Source organism: Perca fluviatilis, chromosome 23 (genome assembly GCF_010015445.1).
Source record: "Perca fluviatilis chromosome 23, GENO_Pfluv_1.0, whole genome shotgun sequence".
In the NCBI taxonomy this organism is placed as follows: domain Eukaryota; kingdom Metazoa; phylum Chordata; class Actinopteri; order Perciformes; family Percidae; genus Perca; species Perca fluviatilis.
Genome location: NC_053134.1, coordinates 20640935 through 20661141, shown reverse-complemented (window position 1 = coordinate 20661141; position 20207 = coordinate 20640935). Strand labels below are relative to the sequence as shown.

The 20207-nt window shown below is 37.5% G+C and overlaps 1 protein-coding gene across 2 annotated transcripts; it reads right to left on the bottom strand.

Annotated features, from left to right (window-relative positions):
• Window positions 1–5227: 5227 nt before the first annotated feature.
• Window positions 5228–18235, bottom strand: rbm17 (RNA binding motif protein 17). Of its 2 annotated transcripts, none has more exons than XM_039792274.1 (13): window positions 18088–18235; window positions 17637–17787; window positions 16840–16956; window positions 15940–16106; window positions 15579–15691; window positions 12988–13038; window positions 12402–12534; window positions 11965–12116; window positions 11487–11576; window positions 9277–9353; window positions 8299–8397; window positions 8135–8207; window positions 5228–5533 (listed from the first exon to the last, which is right to left on the bottom strand). In XM_039792274.1, the coding sequence occupies exons 2-13, from the start codon at window positions 17757–17759 to the stop codon at window positions 5430–5432; spliced, it is 1299 nt and encodes a 432-aa protein (XP_039648208.1). In that variant the 5' UTR covers window positions 17760–17787; window positions 18088–18235; the 3' UTR covers window positions 5228–5429. The 2 variants fall into 2 exon arrangements, with proteins under 2 accessions (XP_039648208.1, XP_039648209.1); XM_039792275.1 differs by having other exon boundaries at window positions 11526–11576.
• Window positions 18236–20207: the final 1972 nt, after the last annotated feature.

Sequence of the window (20207 nt, the reverse complement as noted above, 5' to 3'; positions counted from 1 at the left end):
ACATACTATACTATGGCTTATTACCACATATTTGACATACTATACTACCTTTTTAACCCTTTTATCAACATATACTATTTTTTTTATCCCTTTTTTTGACATAATTATACATGGTTTTTTATCCCTTTGTCCACATACTATACTATGTTTTTTTATCCCTTTATTTGACATACTCATACTATGGTTTTTATCCCTTTTTATACATACTATACTATGGTTTTTTATCACTTTTTACATAACTATACTATTTTTTTTATCCCTTTTTCACATACTATAATTATTACTTTTATCCCTTTTTATCAACATACTATACATGCTTATCCATTTTTTCTATAACATACTATATCCATACAACACTATGGCTTTTTTATCCCTATCACATAACTATACAGTTTTTATCCCTTATTACATACTATACATTATCCCTTTTTCACATACTAACCCATATTTTTTATCCATTTTTCCATACTATACTATTTATTATCACTATATGACATACTATACTATCTTATCCCTTTTTCACATACCTATAATATTTTTACACCTATTACATACCATACCATGTTTTATCCCTTTCTAATACATACTATACATGGTTTTATCCCCTCTTCACACTATCCTATTTTTTATCCCCTTTTCAACATACCATATATTTTTTATCACTATATCAACATACTATAATCATATTTTTTTACATTTTTTCTCACACACTATACTATTTAACTTTTCAACACTATACATGTATTATCACCATATTTGAAATACTATACATTTTTTATCCTTATCACAACTAATATGAAAGCTTTTATCACACACATATTTTTTTGTCCTTTCCATAACACATCTCCTACTGACATACTATACTATTTTTTTCCCTTTTCACATACACTATTTTTTTATCCCTTTATTCAATACTATATTTTTCACCTTAAACATACTATACTATTTACACTATACACATACTATACCATTTTTTTACCCTTTTTCAACATACTATACTGGTTATACTGTATTACAATAATTATGGTTTTATCCCTTTTTAACATAACTATACTAGTTTTTTATCCCTTTTTTTCATACCATACAACTTTACACTTTTTTACAATATACTAACTTTTCCACAACACTATACTATAGTTTATCCCTTTTTACACACTATAATATATTTTTTATCCCCTTTTTCACAACCTATACATAACACTTATTCACATAACTATACTAATTTTTACCCTTTTTTACATACCTATACCATATATTTTTTATCACTTTATCACATACTTATACTATATTTTTTACCTCTTATTTACATAATTAATACTATTACACTTTTTCACATACACTATAACCATATTTTTTCCACACACCATACTATATTTTATCCTTTCACATACACTATACCATATCACTATATTAAAAATACTATATACATTTTTTTCCCTACACATACTACAATTTTTACTATACATAACTATATTTTATCCCTTTGACATACTATACTATTATTTTTATCCCTTACTTTCTTATACATTTTATCCTTTATTACATACCTATACTATATCTAACATAACTATACCTATTTTTTTATCCTTTTTTCACATAACTATACTATACTACCTTACATCAATTATACTATTAACAGACATACTATACATTTTTATCCCTTTATTACATACATAACTATTTTTTTATCCTTATTACATACCAAATTATTTTATTTTTTCTACATACCATACATTATTACACTTTATTTACATACTATAATTAATTTATCACTTTTCCTTACATACATACCTATTTTTTATCCCTTTATCTACATAATTATACATTTAGACACTTTTTTTCACACATAAATGTTTACTACATACTATACTATGTTTAACCTTTTTTAACATACATACAATTTTTACCCTTTATCTACATACTATACTTCTTACACTTTATTACATACATACTATTATCCTTCAACCAACATATTTACATACCATACTATTTATCCTATCACATAATTATACTATATTTTTACACTTTATCACATACTATACATTATCCTTTTACATACATACATTAACACTATTACATACTATACCAATTTATCCCTTTTTCATACTATACATGTTTTATCAAACTAGCATACTATACTTTTTTTATCCCTTTATTCACATACCAGGTTTTTGACCCTTGTCACATACCTATACTATGTTTTATCACATATAACATAATTACCCCTTTTTACCCTTTAACATACTCATACCTATGTTATCCCTTTTTTACATAATTATACTATTTATTATCACTTTGACATATATAACTTACCTACATACTATACTAATGTTTAACCCTTTTTACAATATACTATTTTTTATCCCTTTATCTCACATAACACATTATTATCTGACCTTTATTTCACATACTATACTATGCTTTTATCCCTTTGTCACATACACTATACTATGGCTTTTTTTATCCCTTTTATTCAACATACTATACCATGGCTTTATCACTGATTACATACTATACTAGGTTTTTATCCCTTTTATTCAACATACTATACTATGGTTTTTTTATCCCTTTATTAACATAATTATACTATATTTTTATCCCTTTTTAACATAATTATAATGGATTTTATTTCTTTTTCTCACATAACCATACTCATGGTTTATCAATTGTATTTGACATTAACAATTATAATTAAGGGTTTTATTATCACCATATTTGATGATACCTTGATACCTTGCCATAGCCAATTAGGTTTTAATTTCCACTTTTTTTCACACACCATAATTATGGTTTTCTCACACCTATACTATGTATTTTTTATCCCTTTCCTGACATACTCATACTCATATTTTATCAATTATATTTGAGGATTAATTATACTTCACTTTTATCCCTTTATCAACATACTATACTATGGTTTTTGGACACTTTATTCACATAATTATACCTTATGGTTTTTTTATCCCTTTATCTCACATACTCATACTAGAGTTTTAACCCTTTTTCTGACATTCTATACTTTTATCCCTTTTATCTCACATATTATACTTATGGTTTTTATCCCTTTTTTCTGGACATACCATAATGCAGTGACCCTTTATTTGACATAATTATACTCATGAGTCCCTTTGTTGGACATACCTCATACTCATGGTTTTTATCAATTTTTCTCGGGACATAATTATAATTAAGTGGTTTTTGAGACACTATATTTGACATACTATACTATGTATTTTTATCCAACATACCATACTCATGGTTTCTTTTATCAATTTTTCTGATACCATACCTATGGTTTTTATATCACCATATCTGACATACATACTCATACTATGGTTTTTATCCCTTTTTCTCACATACTATAATTGTTTTTATCACTTATTCATCAACATACTCATACTCATATTTTTTATCCCTTTTTCTCGACATACTATACCATGGTTTCTTTTTATCACTCTTTATTCAACATACTCATACTCATGGTTTTTATCCCTTTTCTGACATACTATACTATGGTTTTATTTATCACTATATTTGAGATACTATACTTAATGCCTTTTTTATCACTTTTCGACATACTATACTATGGCTTTTTTATCCCTTTATTTGACATACTATACTATGGCTTTTTTATCACTTTATTTGACATACTATACTATGGCTTTTTTATCCCTTTATTCGACATACTATACTATGGCTTTTTTATCCCTTTATTCGACATACTATACTATGGCTTTTTTATCCCTTTATTCGACATACTATACTATGGCTTTTTTATCCCTTTATTCGACATACTATACTATGGCTTTTTTATCACTTTATTTGACATACTATACTATGGCTTTTTTATCACTTTATTTGACATACTATACTATGGCTTTTTTATCCCTTTTGTCGACATACTATACTATGGCTTTTTTATCACTTTATTTGACATACTAGTCAAGGCTAGGCCACTAGGCTTTTTTATCACTTTTTTCGACATACTATACTATGGCTTTTTTATCCCTTTTTCGACATACTATACTATGGCTTTTTTTCCCTTTATTCGACATACCGTACTATACTATGGCTTTTTTGTTCGACATACTATACTATGGCTTTTTTATCACTTTTTCGACATACTATACTATGGCTTTTTTATCCCTTTTTCGACATACTATACTATGGCTTTATTATCACTATATTTGAAATACTATACTACGCCTTTTTTATCCCTTTTATCGACATACTATACTATGGCTTTTTTCCCTTTATTCGACATACTATATTATGGCTTTTTTATCACTTTATTCGACATACCATACTATGTTTTTTTTTCTCTTTTTTCAACTTACTATACTATGGCTTCTTTTAAATATTTTACTGACTTATTCATGACATACTTCACTAATTCTATGACTTTTTTATTACAGAGAACTATTCTATGCCTTTTAGCACAAGCTGACTGTCTTTTTATGGCATATGACATTTTAATGTTGTTTATGACATACTATACCACCACCATTTCATGACTTTTAGCCATAAACATTTTTTCTTTGTATTGAAATGTTTTATGACATACTACTTAATGGACCACTATAGAGACTTAATAGACCCCCGTTTGTTAGTTTAGACAACCACAGCTACAGTAGTAGTTTAATGTGATTACGCTCCAGTACATTTACCCACACTTCTACTACAGTGCTACACTTTTTACTGATTTAACTACTTTCTGTTTTTCTATCCAGCCCGTTTCCCTGACATGAATTAAACCCTCTCCGGTGGGATTCTTCCTGACGCTTTTCTCTGGCACCTCCAGGGGCCTTTTGGCGCACTTACATAAATTCAGAATGAGGCTAGGGCTGCGTTCACCGTCCCAGTCCCCTTCCCATAATCCATCAGGGCTAAGTTAAGAGTATCGGGCCCTGGAGATGTGTTAGCACTACTGTGGAACTGGCGTTATGTAAAACAGAATTCAGAGAAGGAAACTAGGCTTCTTGGGTATTAGCAGCAGGATGTGAGCTGTTTATGTGTTCAGTGTTTATACCAGGATGAAATATGTCATATTTGAAAGTATAAACCAACTGTAGCCCAGTCACCATGACTAGGCTGATTCCTAATAGTGAATTTCAGAGGTTAGCTAAATTGACTAATACATGATCAAAATGCTAATCTTAGAAAACAACAAAAAACTTACTTATATATACATATTTACATGGAATAATAACGCAAAGAAACAGTAAAGTAGACATAGTTCATACCATTTATTTAATCTTCACTTAAAGGTATTTTTAATGACAGGAAAAAAAGACAATCTACAAGGGGGACTCAGCACTACATACAGACACTTCGCTGCTGTTCAGGAAATATAAAATAAAATAAAAAAAAAGGTCTATGTACAAGTGAGGAGATGTATGCCCATAGTGTCCGTCCGTGCCTTGGAGACATCAGACCTGCTCGCCCAGGTTCAAAACACGAAACTTGTCTAGATTGTAGAAGCAGGCCTTGACGACTCGCCCGCCAAAATAACGTCCGTTCAGATCCACTACGGCTGCAGAGGAGACAGACAGTTATGGTCAGACCGTACCAAAGTACACAGGAAAAAAAAACTTTCAACAACAGGATCATTATTGCCATATAAAAGAAATCCACTACAGATACTTTGACCCAATATATAACATCAGTGTTGTTTCCCAAAATGTAAATCATTCTGAATCATACAATGTGTATGGAGACAGCTTGATATATCCTTTCAAAAAGGAATAGTTCCAACATTTTGGGGAAATGCTTTTTCGCTTTCTTGGGAAACCGGCAGTGACTAAGTCAATGCACCCGGTCAAGAAATAGTCCAGCACAAAACCCCGATAAACCCACAACTTGCATTTTGTTACATTAAGCAAATAAGACATAACAGTGCATGTGTGCAACAGCTTTAACCCTTGTGTTGTCTTCCCGTCAACCTTTTGACGCCTTTTTTTTCTCCACCGTTTTATTTTGCTTTTTCCAACATTTTAAATTGTAAAATTTTTCTTCTTTACATTTTCAGCGCTTATTTCTACGTCCCATATTTTCTGATATAAAACAAAAATTGAAAACGGATCAATTTGACCCGAAGTCAACACAAGGGTTAAATGGGCTGATAGGCAGATTCTTTCACTTTTGAAGTTCGGACAGAGCCAAGCTACAGTAGCAGGTTTCCCACAATCCCATGCCGTCTAAAATTGCGCACTTCTGTTCTTACACTTGCTCTTTTGAGTACATTGTGCGTTCATACTGACATAGTATGGCCAAATGCCGTGCACTCAAAATGGTCATAAAGTGTGGAACCCTGGACGCTACTCGCCCACAACTACCCTAACCCAACGTATTTTCAAACTCGTGAATATGGCAGGCTAGGCAGCTGCAAGGGTTGCGTTTGAAATGGTGAAAACTATACCATTACAAATTCATAAATGTGTTTTTTTTTCCAATAAGTAGCACTATATTGTAGTTAGACAGTGAGAAAACAAGACTGTAATATATTTTGTCGGGCGACAATAGGTGGCGGTAAATACTCCACCTGGCTGCAATTTACCATTAAAAGAGTCATTTCCAGTCAGTGTATCACAGCCATGCACAATTTGAAACAACACTACCCTGATACAATTATACACACTACACTGGTGAACACAGTGTACTACAAATAATTGTAGTGTACACAGTGCACTACAAATAACTGTAGTGTACACAGTGTACTACAAATTCAGACACACCTCCCGTCTTTGTGCTAGCTAAGCTTTTGGCTATAACTTTGTATTTAAAAGATAGACATGAAAGTGGTGCCAACGTTCTCATCTAACTCTCAGCAAGAAAACGAATAAGCATATTTGCCAAAATGTTGATTATGTTACCCTGAAGCCATCAGTGTTCCTACCCTGAAATCATCATAGTAAAAAGAACTTGATGAAGTGAAAGGTGAAACTGGGTTTAAACTCTTGTGTCTTGGTCCTTGAGCCAGACACTAAATATAATCATCCTGGTCATCTCCAACCGGTTACTGTGTGACCATGACCTCTGACCTCCTTTATTGAGGAAAGGCAAGAGACTTTCCCCTCCAGGGAGCAATAAAATGTTTTATCATTGTCTATAAAAAAAAAATTAGATCACGCAGTGTAACACTTTAAGACTGAGGCACTCTGAATGGTTCTTAGAGCGCCTGTCCCGCTTTCTGAGAGCTGTGATATAAGCGCGGTTCTGCCGCTGACGCAGGGAGACGGCAGGGTTGCTGGGCCACACATGATGTAACACCGCAGGGAGTCTCACCTTGTTTCTGATCTGGGCCAACCCATTTAGAATGGGACACACTTTCACCCACATTAATAGAGCAGTTATACAAGAAAGTGATGCAGTCACGTAAAGTGGATCGCCCGCCAAAAAAGAAAACAGCAGCTTACGTATGGGAATGACCCGCTGACAGCAGAATCACAATGGAAATGTGGACGGTGACGAATTTCACTGAGGAAGTTGTCACTGACAAGTAGGGCTGGGTAACAAATTCAATACTTTTTGTGCACCGACAGAATTGCCTCCTTAGTATCGAGTATCGAAAAATGCCTCATTGTTCAAAGCCAAATTCCAATACCTAAGGAGTAAATCTCATCAGCGAGCCAATAAGCACGCAGCATGCTTCTACCACGATCTAATGTTTGTGATTGGCTGTCTAATGTTACACGTCGTAGAGGCAGGTAGGAATAACTCTACGCTACACAGAGAGAGACGGGGCTCACGTAGTAGGAGCTGAACAATAAATAAAAAGATTTGTGCCATAACGTGTAAGTTGTAATTTCTTTTTTAGTTAAAAAAATTGGTATCAAAAAAGTATCGTTAAGGAACCGGTATCAAAGTCACGGTATTGGGAAAAATTTTAACGATACCCAGCCCTACTGACAATAAATGTGCGTGCAAATTTGGAGCGTCAACAAAGGCTTTTGTTCAGCTTCTGGAGCTCCTGTGACATGTAACCCATTTTAAGGCAACATGCCCTGATGCAAGGGTTCTTTTAGAGATAAATCTGCTGCCATGCCAGGCTTCAAAAAAATAAGTCAAATAAGTGGACCTGTGAGCAGAGTCCTCATTCAGGATTGTGCATATGAGACGACAAGAAAATACTGACCTTTGATGGCTGACTCCACCCTCTCAAACTCCAGAAATATCCTAACAGCTTCATCATCTGGCACAACTGCAATCTGAGAAGCAAAGTGTTTTTTTTTGTTGTTGTTGTGATTGTCCTGTTTGATCGATGCATTCACTTCAAACTTTGTAATTCTCTTCTCTTACCTCAAAAATGACACATTTAACTACTTTGCCGTATTTCTCGCACTCTTCTTTCGTCTCTCCCTCCAAGTCTTCGTCCACCTCTCCTCGGCCCACCATGTTCTATGAAACAGACAGACATCAGGCCTACTTGCATGGGACAGTCAATCAGTCCTTCCAGAAAAATGCGGAGTTTTTTTTGTGAAAATCCTTGATTATGCGGCACGTTTTCTTAAAAAATGCGATGGAATTATGCGGGATATTTATGCAATTTTATGCGATGAAATTGCGGGAACTTGCAAAAATTGCGGGAACTTTGTTGTTTGATGAAAAAGAGAAAAAAAGTGATTCCCCCAACACCCTGCTTTCCGATGACGTTCACGTCGCGTAATTACGTCACTTCATAACGTTCCCATGGCAACAGGGGAAAATGGCTGCTCTTGTGTGAACTAAACGCAACATTTTTAACTTTCTGCTAAGATATATGGGACTTTTTTGCAACGGAAATGCGGTGATTATGAAATCATGCAAGCCCCGAATATTTTGCATGGAAATCGGCAATTTATGCGGCGAAAGTGCGGCGTATTTGAAAAAATCCGGCCCCCGCATGAATATGCGGACTTTGGCTGATTATGCATTGAATTATGCGATCGCATAATCGCGTTTTTCTGGAGGGACTGGACAATAGAAGAACAGAAAATGTAACCACTGGCAATTCTGCGCTCAAACTGCACTAGGAGCTCTTGTATTGTATTGTCTCCATTTTCTGACATCTGACTAAATCTAGAATTAGATTGCACTTGACAATGTGGAATTCTGACATTTTGTCAAACAAGGGATGTCCGGATCAACTTTTTTTGGCCCGCCGATCTTGTTTTGAATATCTGTCGATCTTAACATCTCTAGGTCAAACATAAGGGCAGGACTCATTGTTTACACACACTGTAAATAACTATTTTGCATGATATTGATCCAACAGCATTAATACAAACACACACACACCCTCAGCAGGACCACTTTGGTCGGGTTTTTGAGGATTTCTGTGAGCGGGTTGGCGTCCGACTTCTTGGAAGAGTCCGCTGGTTGGATGGAAACAGACAAAGGTCACTTTTTGTTAATTCTCCTCAAAAAATATTCACAGGCTGCTGGTGAGCTGGATGGAGCAACTGAAGGTGTCTAACAGTAAGTGTTATCGTATTGCATTGAGCTCGATTCGATGATTCAATACACGTGATAAATGAACACAATTCGGCAAATCTTTTGTTTAAAAGCTTTTGACAGAAACTGTTCTGTGTTTGCTGAGCTGGGCTGGGCTGTTTTATTCTGTCAAGCCTAGCTGTTTTTGTCGTATATTGTAAAGCACTGCTTTTATTGTGTTAGACATGCAGCTGAGGAAACACGGCAAGTGCAATACCATTCTTCGTATTCCTGGAAATCTGACAAAGCAGCAGAGGGATAAATGTCTTGCTGAAAGGAACACGAGCAGTGATGGCTAATGATGAAACAATGATCTCTAGTGGCCAAAAGCAAACCATGCAGCCAGAAAGAAGCAAAGGATAAAGTCCACCGTTTTCATTTCAAGCGATTTTACCCTTTTGTCATTGTTGAAAAACGACAGTTTGGTGGGTAACTAGGACATACATAGAACCTCAAAATCCCATTGACACCCTTTCCTCTGCAAATCTCACAATTTGAAACTGCCTCTGAAAACGGGCGAATCTCAACAAAGCTAAAATTTGACGTCAACTCCTCCTCATCTGGCTCTAGTCTCTCTCTTTGTCACGCCCCAACATTTACATAGGCTACACAGCTGACCTGAGGTCAGCTAGTCTTCTTAATCTAGGTCACGCAGATCTCTGAAATTGTATACATTTTTAATCTGCTATTTTACCATTAAATTCACTTCTGAGACTTTTTTATGCGAGAAATCAACTATGTAAAGCTCAAATATGGGCCGTTTCACGAAAATTGATGGCTAATCGCAAAATTTGGTAGGACAGTATCGGACTTCACGAGCTCCACAATCTGCCGGGACAGGTGGCGGCTGCCGGCCGGGTTTGCTGCCTTCTCTGTCGGCCTCTCCCCCTTCACAGACCCGCTGAGCTGGAGCTCTGTCAGGATCTCACACACGAGCTGCGCTATGTAGGACTTTAGAAAGAACAAAGTGTGGAAGATTTTCAAGGATATTGAAAAAGAACCACGGTCATAAATGCAGTGTTCCAGACTGTACAACGGAATAGTCTACTGGCCCAGAGAAAAGGGTTTAGAACGAGTATATCGGACAATGGAGCGGGAGAGGCACTGGCAGAGGACATTGCATGGGTTCACTCTCCTCCCCCCGCGCTTACTAGCTACAAGGTGAGTTGTGATTCTTTGGTGGAGATTTTTCTAGACCTACTCTATCATGTGTCCTGAGATAACTCCTGTTGTGATTTGACACTATAAATAAAATTTAATTGATTTCACATTCTACCTCTGAGGTCACAGTCTGTGCAGCTGAGAAACTGCCTATTCTCTAGATTTTATATCTCTAACACCAACACACTGACTTCTAATCTTCAGATTCAAACGTTTGACAGTCTGGGAAATACGCTTATTCCAATTAAATGGGAAGATCGGTAATACTCTCATGGCATTACCATAGTATCGATCTTCTCATCAAACTCTCCGGCAGAAAGCAAATAGGCGTTTCTTTTTCTGAAATTGTTGAACTATTCCTTACACTATAATCAACATGTATTGTGGATTTAGCTTAATTGAATCATTGTCCAGGAGTTAGGGTTAGCGCAGGCAAGTCACAATTAGGAGCACAGCTGTATAAGGGCCATTTATAACTCATTTTGGGCTGACAACAAACAACATGCATTAGAGGTAAAATGACTTGTTATCTGGTAAACAAAGGCAAGATTCAAAGTAAAGTTAAGAAATGAGCGAAGACTGCAGTGTTAGCCCACATTAAGTGTGGCCATTGCTACGGTCGCACACATCCAGCAGAAAACCAGGCCAAACTATTGTATTCATTGCCATATTGTCATATCTCCACACAGAACTCCTATTGCACTGCAAGGTTTGGAACCACTCAACTTTTAACAGACAAAGCATCGCGGCTTTGAATTTGGTGACTGTGCGTGAAAACAGATTAACATATACATGGATAAAACCAATGACTGCAAACAAACACACACTTGTAAAACAAAAAAACAGGACATTACCCAATGGGGGAGAGAGAGCAAATGGGAGTGAATGCCAACCTGCAGAGCCTCCGGCTGAAGTCTCAGCAGCACCTGCCTGGCTGGATCCTGCTGCTCAGTCGCACACAACACACACACAAATGAAAAAGTTCAAAGACATGCGCACACAGTCATAGTAAAACATCCGCCGGTTCCTGTAATTAAACACCATGACGGTCAGTAATGAGTGTAGAGCAGAAATACACATGGAAAGATCAAATGTGAAACCAACTCTTAAATGTGAAACCAACTCTTCTGTGGCAACTAAAAGTCAACGCAGGTTAGACACAGACTGAGACTACACAACAAACAACAAGCAAAGGTCAGCTAACGCAGCTGACGGGTAAAAAGGACTTGAAAGAAAGTAAAAGTGGACATGGAAAAACACAGTGGCATATACAGTATAGCACTGAGGAGATTTTTGGCAGCAAAAAACGCGCGCAAAAAAGGTAGTACTTACGTTTCTCTGCAGCGTCGCCTATGATGATCTTTCCACCTCTCTTGCTGGTCTTCTCCACTGACAGCGCCGTGCTGAGGCCCTGCTCGTGCTTCCCCAGGCCCTGGCCTTCTTTGAAGCCGTACTTCTGCATAATCTTATGGGCCACCGTACCTCTGCGGGGGTAGATATTGAGAAGAAACTTCTGGCTTTAAAAAGGGTGATTTGTTGTAATGTCAAAGCTGCTCCTTCACACTGTCATTTACCGTCTCAGATCTGCATGTTCGAATCATAGCGATGCTCTTTCACAGTGAATGTGCTGATCACAACAAATCTAAAGCCTTTCGTAAAAAAAAAAAAGGTCTTTCGATATTAATTCAAATTAAGTCATGTTTCACCTAAGTGATGTTAATGATGCACGGCAAAAAAAAATTGTTTCAGTGTGCGTGCGTGCCACCCACCCCATGTTAGCCAGGAAGGAGCTGGTTGGTCCGGGCGGTGAGCGTGGCCGCTCCGAGTCCTCGTACATAGGTGGAGGGATGGCGGCCTTTGACCCTCTGGCAGGACGGCCTTCATCCTCGTAGGAGTATGAGCCTAAACACACACCGAAAGGAAAAACCACTAACATCATGTAGGGCAGCACTTTGAAGCACAACCAGATGTTTCAGTTCTGAGTCATACATACTGTTGTCAGCCAGAATACAATTCATATTTTAGACTTGTTATTCTTTAATTACTGTACCATCACAGCAGCTCTGTGAAGAACTAATGATACTGAAGAAAAAAAAAAATAAATAAATAAAAAGTCACCCTGCCTTGGTTATTCTTTCCTTGTGATTTCACACTGACATTCCCAGTGTTAAAGACACGTCAAACTCAAGTGATGTATACAATGCTGCCCTCTGCTGTAGACTTTATTATTTTTAATATATCGGTTTCATACAGGAATAATATGAAGCAAACTGTTATTCCTGTTCTATAATTAGTGTTTCCTAAAGTTAGTCAGCGGTGTAAAGCCATCACCACCTCATGGATCATAAGACTTACCATCCTTGTCCACAAGTGAAGAAGGAGGGGCGATAGCTGCTCCACCCATGGCTGGGGGAGAGAGAGAGAGAGAGAGACAGGAGAGCCATCATGTTAGAGAATTAAAGAAACAAGATGACTGCTACATTTAATGTATTTTATCAGGCATTGCACTTCTATGTTTCCACAGTATTATGTTATTCGTCAATGCTAAAATGTTTCATATATTTACTTATAGGTCTACTCTCAACCTGTAACCAAAGAAAAACATGTTTTAACTCGGAACAGAGAATCTGTGAGGAAGGTGTTTGAGGGGGAAATTCTTAAAGGTCCCATGGAATGAAAATTTCACTTTATGAGATTTTTTAACATTAATGAGTCCCCCAAGCCTGCCTATGGTCCCCCAGTGGCTAGAAATAGTGATAGGTGTAAACCGAGCCCTGGGTATCCTGCTCTGCCTTTGAGAAAATGAAAGCTCAGATGGGCCGATCTGGAATCTTGCTCCTTATGAGGTCATAAGGAGCAAGGTTACCTCCCCTTTCTCTGCTTTGCCCGCCCAGAGAATTTGGCCCACCCATGAGAAAGAGACATCTTGGGGCGTTTCCCAATATGTGTTCTTCTATTGACTTGTGTGCTTGTGTCCCTGTGAAACGTCATCTCGTGTTGCCAAAGTACTGTCCCAATACACAAGTTCGCATTTCGCCAAGAACAGTTAAAATTCCCAGATGTATTCTTGACACGCCCATTTATCGAGGATACATCGGTTGGTAACTTGTATGAACTTCGCAGCACCTGTATCCCAACATTCATTTCGGCATTCAATAATGGTTGGATTTCCAGTACATAGACAGCCCAAAAACATCTTATTCATCACTAAATTCACTTCTGAGAACATTTTAGGCGAGAAATGAACGGTTTATATTTTGAATATAGGCAGTCTTGCGAAAATCTTTGCCGAATTGACAATTTGCTCCAAAGTTTTCGGAGCTCCATAAAATGACGCGGCCGCCAGCTTGCGCCTGCCGGGGCCGCTTGCTCGGCGCTCGGACAGTCACACTCGGAGATCCCGCTGTAAGACGGAGGTCTTTTAGACCGGTCCCGTAAATAAGAGGCTTTTATTTCGCCGTTTCGGATCGTTTGTTTAAATATCACAACACATGTGGTTAACTGTCTTTTCGGAGTTAAACTCAGCAAGCAAGCAAGCAAGCAAGCAAGCAAGCACGCACACACACACACACACACACACACACACACACACACACACACACACACACACACACACACACACACACACACACACACACACACACACACACACACACACACACACACACACACACACACACACACACACACACACAGGCAGAGGAGAGATATACCATAGATAGACTGTATATCATAAGTCTATGAGATATACCCGTTTCTTTTCGGGAGACTTGTTTAAATTATGCCATAGGCTATAGCCTACATTATATTTTGTATTTAGTTCATATTTTTGGTGTATTTGTTTTCTGATTTATTAGAAGTTGAGTTTCAGTCTTTATGATAAATGAACAGTTGTACATAAAGTGGTAACATGCTATGGCATGTTATGTAGACTAAAGGGGAGACACCAACCTTTATAATTTGAATTTCTAATTTCCATCTCCCCGGGCATATACAGTGCACTACAATAATATAGAAATGATAATTCCACATAACACTAATAGGAGCACATAGGACACACCAGTGCATATGCCTATTTATTTGTTTAATTTAAAATGACTTAAACTTATATGCTAATAATAGTAGGGATCACGTTCCACTCTTTTGAATAAGTAAGGGGTGTTTGAGCTAAACCATAAACAATAAAATGAAAGCTCAATTAGTTTTATTTTTCAATATTATTGCAATAGTTGTAGCATTATGAGGTTTTCTTGTCCGGAGATTGTTTTAATACAAAGTGGTTATATTGTAGTGGTTTTTATTTCTAGCTGGTATTTTGGAGCCTTGCAGGTAGCCTCTGTACTGGGAGTGTTGAGCAATAACAGGAAGAACGCATCGTCTCAAACTGTTAACAGCGTTTTCTGTGCTTGTGAACTTACGAGTTCATTCTTCCAAGAACAACCAGCAAGAACGTTCTCCCCAAGAACACAAGTCCGTACTTTGCATTCTTGGTATTGAGAAACGCCCCATGGCTTTCAAACAAGCAAAGTAGCAGTTGGTCAAGGCCACACCCCCACCCTCCACCTTGCCCGTCCCCCTCTCTCCTCCTCAATAGCTACAGACACAGAAATGGCACATACTAAGGAAAGCTCATTGCAGGACTGGCTCTAGTGGCTGTGATTCTGCACCAAGGCTGAATTTCGGGAAAGAGACTTCAGATACAGTATTAGGGGACCACTGAGGCCTATATAAAAGCATCCAAAGAGCACCATGTCATGGGACCTTTAAACTGATTTCCTTTCCTTAAAGTGGACCAAACTGGAGAGACTTTGGTTTTAAGTCGGATGACGACTAAATCATCTTGGCAAGGTTGGCGTACAGGCTACAGCTCTAAAAATGTTTAAACATCCAAAGTTAGTGAATAATTCTAAAGGTCATATGCAAGCTAAGTGCGGTAAAATACTCACTTCGTTTCCTCCTCTCTGTCTCGTAGTCCTCCTCCTCATCTGACTCGCCCTCTGCTGCGGGGAAACGAGAGAAACCGCTTGGAGCTCCGCCGTCGTGCCTGTCTTTCCTCTTCCTGCAACACACCCAGTTCAAGATTTAAACGGGAGTTCCTTTACTTAGTCTCTCTCGCTTTATTTTTTTCACAAATTACAAAATTTCAGACCATATCTAGCCTCATATATCGATGCCGATATAATATCGATACATCCCATCCCTAGCTACAAGTACCGGTACATAGTTAAAGATGCATCAACATCCCCGAGGAGCCTGAATAGCAATAAGTAGGGAACAAGTGATTTGAGTAAACCATCGTGGCAGTACTTCTCTCGGTCATCAATCTCCTTCAGCCGCTCCTGCTCCCTCTGTCGCTGTCGTTCCTCTCGGTGTCGCTTCACCACCTTCTCGTAGTCGTTGGGGAACATTGGATCGTACTCGTCTGCCAACGGGATCAGCACATCGCCGGCGGAGAAACCACTGGGCACGGCGTCCTGAAGCACACATCAACACAGACCAATCCGAAACGTGAGAATGAGATAGAGATGGCGTCCACAGATGCAACGGTTCAGTTATTTTGATCAGGATTAGGGCTGCGCAATATATCGTTCTTTTATCGTCATCGCAATATGAACTGGCGCAATAAACACATCGCAAAAGGCCGCGACACATGGACGAAAGACACTCAGGTTTTTCGTGTTAGTAAAAAGAAAATATCAGTAGAAAACTGTACTTTCAAATACAACTCGTTCTTTTTTTAGTGCTGCCTTTTATATTCAATTCAATGTTAAATGTGTTCCAATAAAAGAATGTTGGGGATGACTTCCTTGTGTTTGTTTTAGTAACGTATTTCATCAGAATACTGTCACCAGCTGAACTGACTACACTTTAATATCTGTTTATTTATCGCAAGAAATATCGTTTTCGCAATATTCAACAACATTATCGCATATTTTCCTCATATCGTGCTCATCTAATCAGGATATTTACATTTATTTTCAGGAGATAAGGTTGAGTCTTTGTGCAGCAGCATCATAACCCCACACACTGCTATGTACCATACTATTAACATTAGGTACTAACATTTTCTCTCTGCATCTTTGGCTAAAATCCAGACAAAATTAAATCAATCAAGAGAAGACAATCAAGTAGCTTGAATTTAAAATTTAAAAACACTAATAAAGATTTCATAAACAATGATGACAAGGTTCACTGGGTAAGACAGACCTTAAGTCCAGCGGCAGCATGTGGAGGAGTGTCTATGATCTGTCTCTCCTCACTGGAGCCTCCTCGCTTTAGATCAATAACTGGAGCCAAGACAGTGGTCTGCTTCATCCGCTGGGTCTACACACACACACACACACACACACACACACACACACACACACACACACACACACAAAAATAATTTAATATGTACCCTTGTACAGATTACATATATATATGTACATATTACACACATACATGTACATATGTTCCCTTGTAACTGTTTGGCATTATGAATACATTTCCATGTTAATGTAGAGCACATATGGACATCATCATGTCAATTTGGTGTGACCTCACTGTCATTTTTTCATTTTACCTGTTATTCTATGTGGCTTATTATATATCTACTGTATATGCAATTCACCAGTATCAATAAACAGTGTATTCTCTAGGTTTGTGGAAGACTTAGGTGCGCATATTTGGCAGGGGGTTTAGGGGTCCTTCCTGGAGAAAATGTTACATTTTTCAATAAAAAAAGCAATTTCCCCAAACATTTTGTGAGTTTCTTTGTGTTGTGTCTCTTTTTGGTCATTTGGTCAATCATTAGATCTGAGAAAAGTCTTTTAGGTGCATTCATTCGGCTTAGGTGCTGCCCAAAACGGCTCGGGTCTTACACCTAAACCTTATAATGGCAGGGAAAACCATGATGAAGTATCCTCACTATGACAGATTTGGTTATCCTTCATAACGTGCCATACGTCCACGTATTTCACCTGTGTAGCTACAGTAACGTTACTTGCATTGCATGTACCTACCTTGGCCTGGGTAAGAGCCGCCTTCTTCACCTTCAGCTGGGACTGCAGCAGCTTGAAGTTCTTGGACCAGCCTTCGGTCTTGGTGTCACTGGCACCTACACCGAGGTCATCATACAGCGACATTGCTGCCTGTCAGTAGTGCCTCTGTATCCTGCAGACACAAGAGACAATTTTCATTTGATTTAGCGTTAGCGTTAATATAACCTGGCTTCGGGAGCCTCATTTCGCTCTGCAATGCTTGGAGGGAATAGACATAGTAGCAACCTAACTGAAAAGCTGGTTCAATTCTCTTTTCAGTGATTATTCATAAAAGCTTCAACTCCAGCAGGCCAGGACAAACTGGTTAAATAGCAATGTAACGTTAGCTAATGCTAACATAGCTACTTTAAAGCATGCTCCTAAACGAATTGACTTTAAACAACCATGTTATTTAAGCTTGTTTTCAACATACCGGTTTTAGAAAAGCCTCGACAATAACTAAAAGTAAGTGCCTATAACATAAAAAAAGGTTTAGCAGCACATCTGATATGAGTTAGCTAGCGAGCTAGCTCCTCGCTGTATGAGGCGGAAGCAATACACCCATGGGCGGAAGCCAGCAGCACAACAACAAAATTAAGCGCGACAGTCAACGACATTTTGGCAACATTTTCCGCTCTTGGTCTCCCTAGCGGCTGGATGACTACATGGATTTATTTTTTTATAAATGACTGGATGTATGAAGAGAACTATCGCCACCATCATACATATCTTCTTCTTCTGCTTTTTAATTGGCGCCACCTACCAGACTGGATTTTTATTTTAATTTTTTTTTTAAAACCTAGCAAAATCAAGCAAACAAAATGAGGACGGACTAAACTAAATTCTCTCTAACAACACTGTTACCTTCAAATAGCCTATTCAATAATGTGAACACAATCCCCCATGCTACATCCCCCAGTAAATGTTCTATTGTAGCCTAAAGCTAATCTTAGCTTCTTTTAATGATTATCTCAGTTTCTTCCTTTTCTTTTCACAGCCCCTACACTCCAGCAGCACATGCTGCACAGACTCTTGTTATATATTTACTCGTGCCTATATATTTGTTTTCAGTATTCATTGTTTATTTAATATGAATGTTTAATATGTTTGTTTTTCAGTTTTTTTATTGGTTTATTTGATAGGGACTATGCATATTTATGAACATTGTTGTATTAAAAACACCATGTAAATATACTAGAATTAGTAAAAATAAATACTTTTTATCTGCAGTCCCTAGGCAGGTGACATAAGACTAACATAGAGACAGCCAGCAGTCACACAGCACTCATTCACTATAAATTAAAATGTACACATAATGGTGACATATATATTGACAAAAACAAACAAACGCAACAAAACTAAAATACATGATGACAAAGACATTATTCATCCACTTCTATACTGCATTCAATTTAACAGTGAAAGTGTATGGGTGGTGAAACGTGTGTGACAGTTAAAAGTGAGTGCTTCTCTGGTTTTCTAGAAGCCACTGTTTTAAGTGAGTATTAAAGCTGTTGAATGTAGGACACTCTCTTATTGGGAGGGGCAAGCTATTCCAGAGTTTACCTCCTATTATTGACAATACGTTTTGTCCAGAAGTGGTGCGTCTAAATGGTATCACATGTCCCCTTTTACAGAGGCCTGTGTACTACCTCCACTTTCAAGTCTTTGGAAAAAGCCATGCAAGATTATGTAACACTTTATATACCAAACAAGCATAGGCCTGCTTAAAAATGTAATGTCTCTCTAAGCTATCGCAATGGTGAAATGTCAATGCCTTTTTATGTTTATGTTTGCACAGAATAAATACGTACGGTGCAAGTAGTGAGGGTGTTTTTACAATATGTACATTAATTATACAAATATGTACTGTTATAAAAAAAAACTATGCCCTTGTGTGCAACACAAGTTATTTTGAAGTTGTTCTTTACTCCATTCATTTTCCTAACCACTTCCCATTATCTCGGATAACTGTTTCTCTTCCAATTTGTGTTACAGTAGGCTTCGTAGCCTACGTTTTGCTGCCCTAGGCGAATTGGTAGATATGGTAGATATATTAGGCCTACTCGTCTCCAATAACACACAAGAGGGCATTTTAATCATAGTGCTGTGCCACCGTAGCCGTGTAACATAACATAACATGTAGGCTATGGATGCACACTATATACATGTAGCCAGTGGTGGAATGTAACTAAGTACATTTACTCAAGTAATGTATTTAAGTACAAACCTTGAGGTACTTGTACTTTACTTGAGTCTTTTCTTTTCATGCCACTTTCTACTTCTACTCCGCTACATTCCAGAGAGAAATACTGTAATTTTTACTCCACTACATTGATCTGACAGCTTTAGTTACTAGTTACTTTACAAATTAGGATTTTGGCACACAAAACACATGTAGGTTTATAAAATATAAAACAAAAAGAACAGCCTACAAGTCCAGCTGAAATGATTAGACCATTGAACACACAACTGTTTGGATCGTCCAGTATTGGGTACTTTTAATACTTTATGTAGCCTACATTTTCCTGATGATACTTACATATGCCTATT

What these genes read in the sequence shown, in the direction of transcription:
- rbm17 (XM_039792274.1), bottom strand. Translation starts at nt 17,759, where the DNA reads ATGTCGCTGTATGATGACCTCGGTGTAGGTGCCAGTGACACCAAGACC. An exon ending in TTCACTTGTGGACAAGGATG is followed by an intron (nt 12,535 to 12,987) that starts GTAAGTCTTATG and finishes GTGTGTGTTTAG; the next exon opens with GCTCATACTCCTACGAGGAT. An exon ending in TGCTCTCTCTCCCCCATTGG is followed by an intron (nt 9,354 to 11,486) that starts GTAATGTCCTGT and finishes CCATCCAACCAG; the next exon opens with CGGACTCTTCCAAGAAGTCG.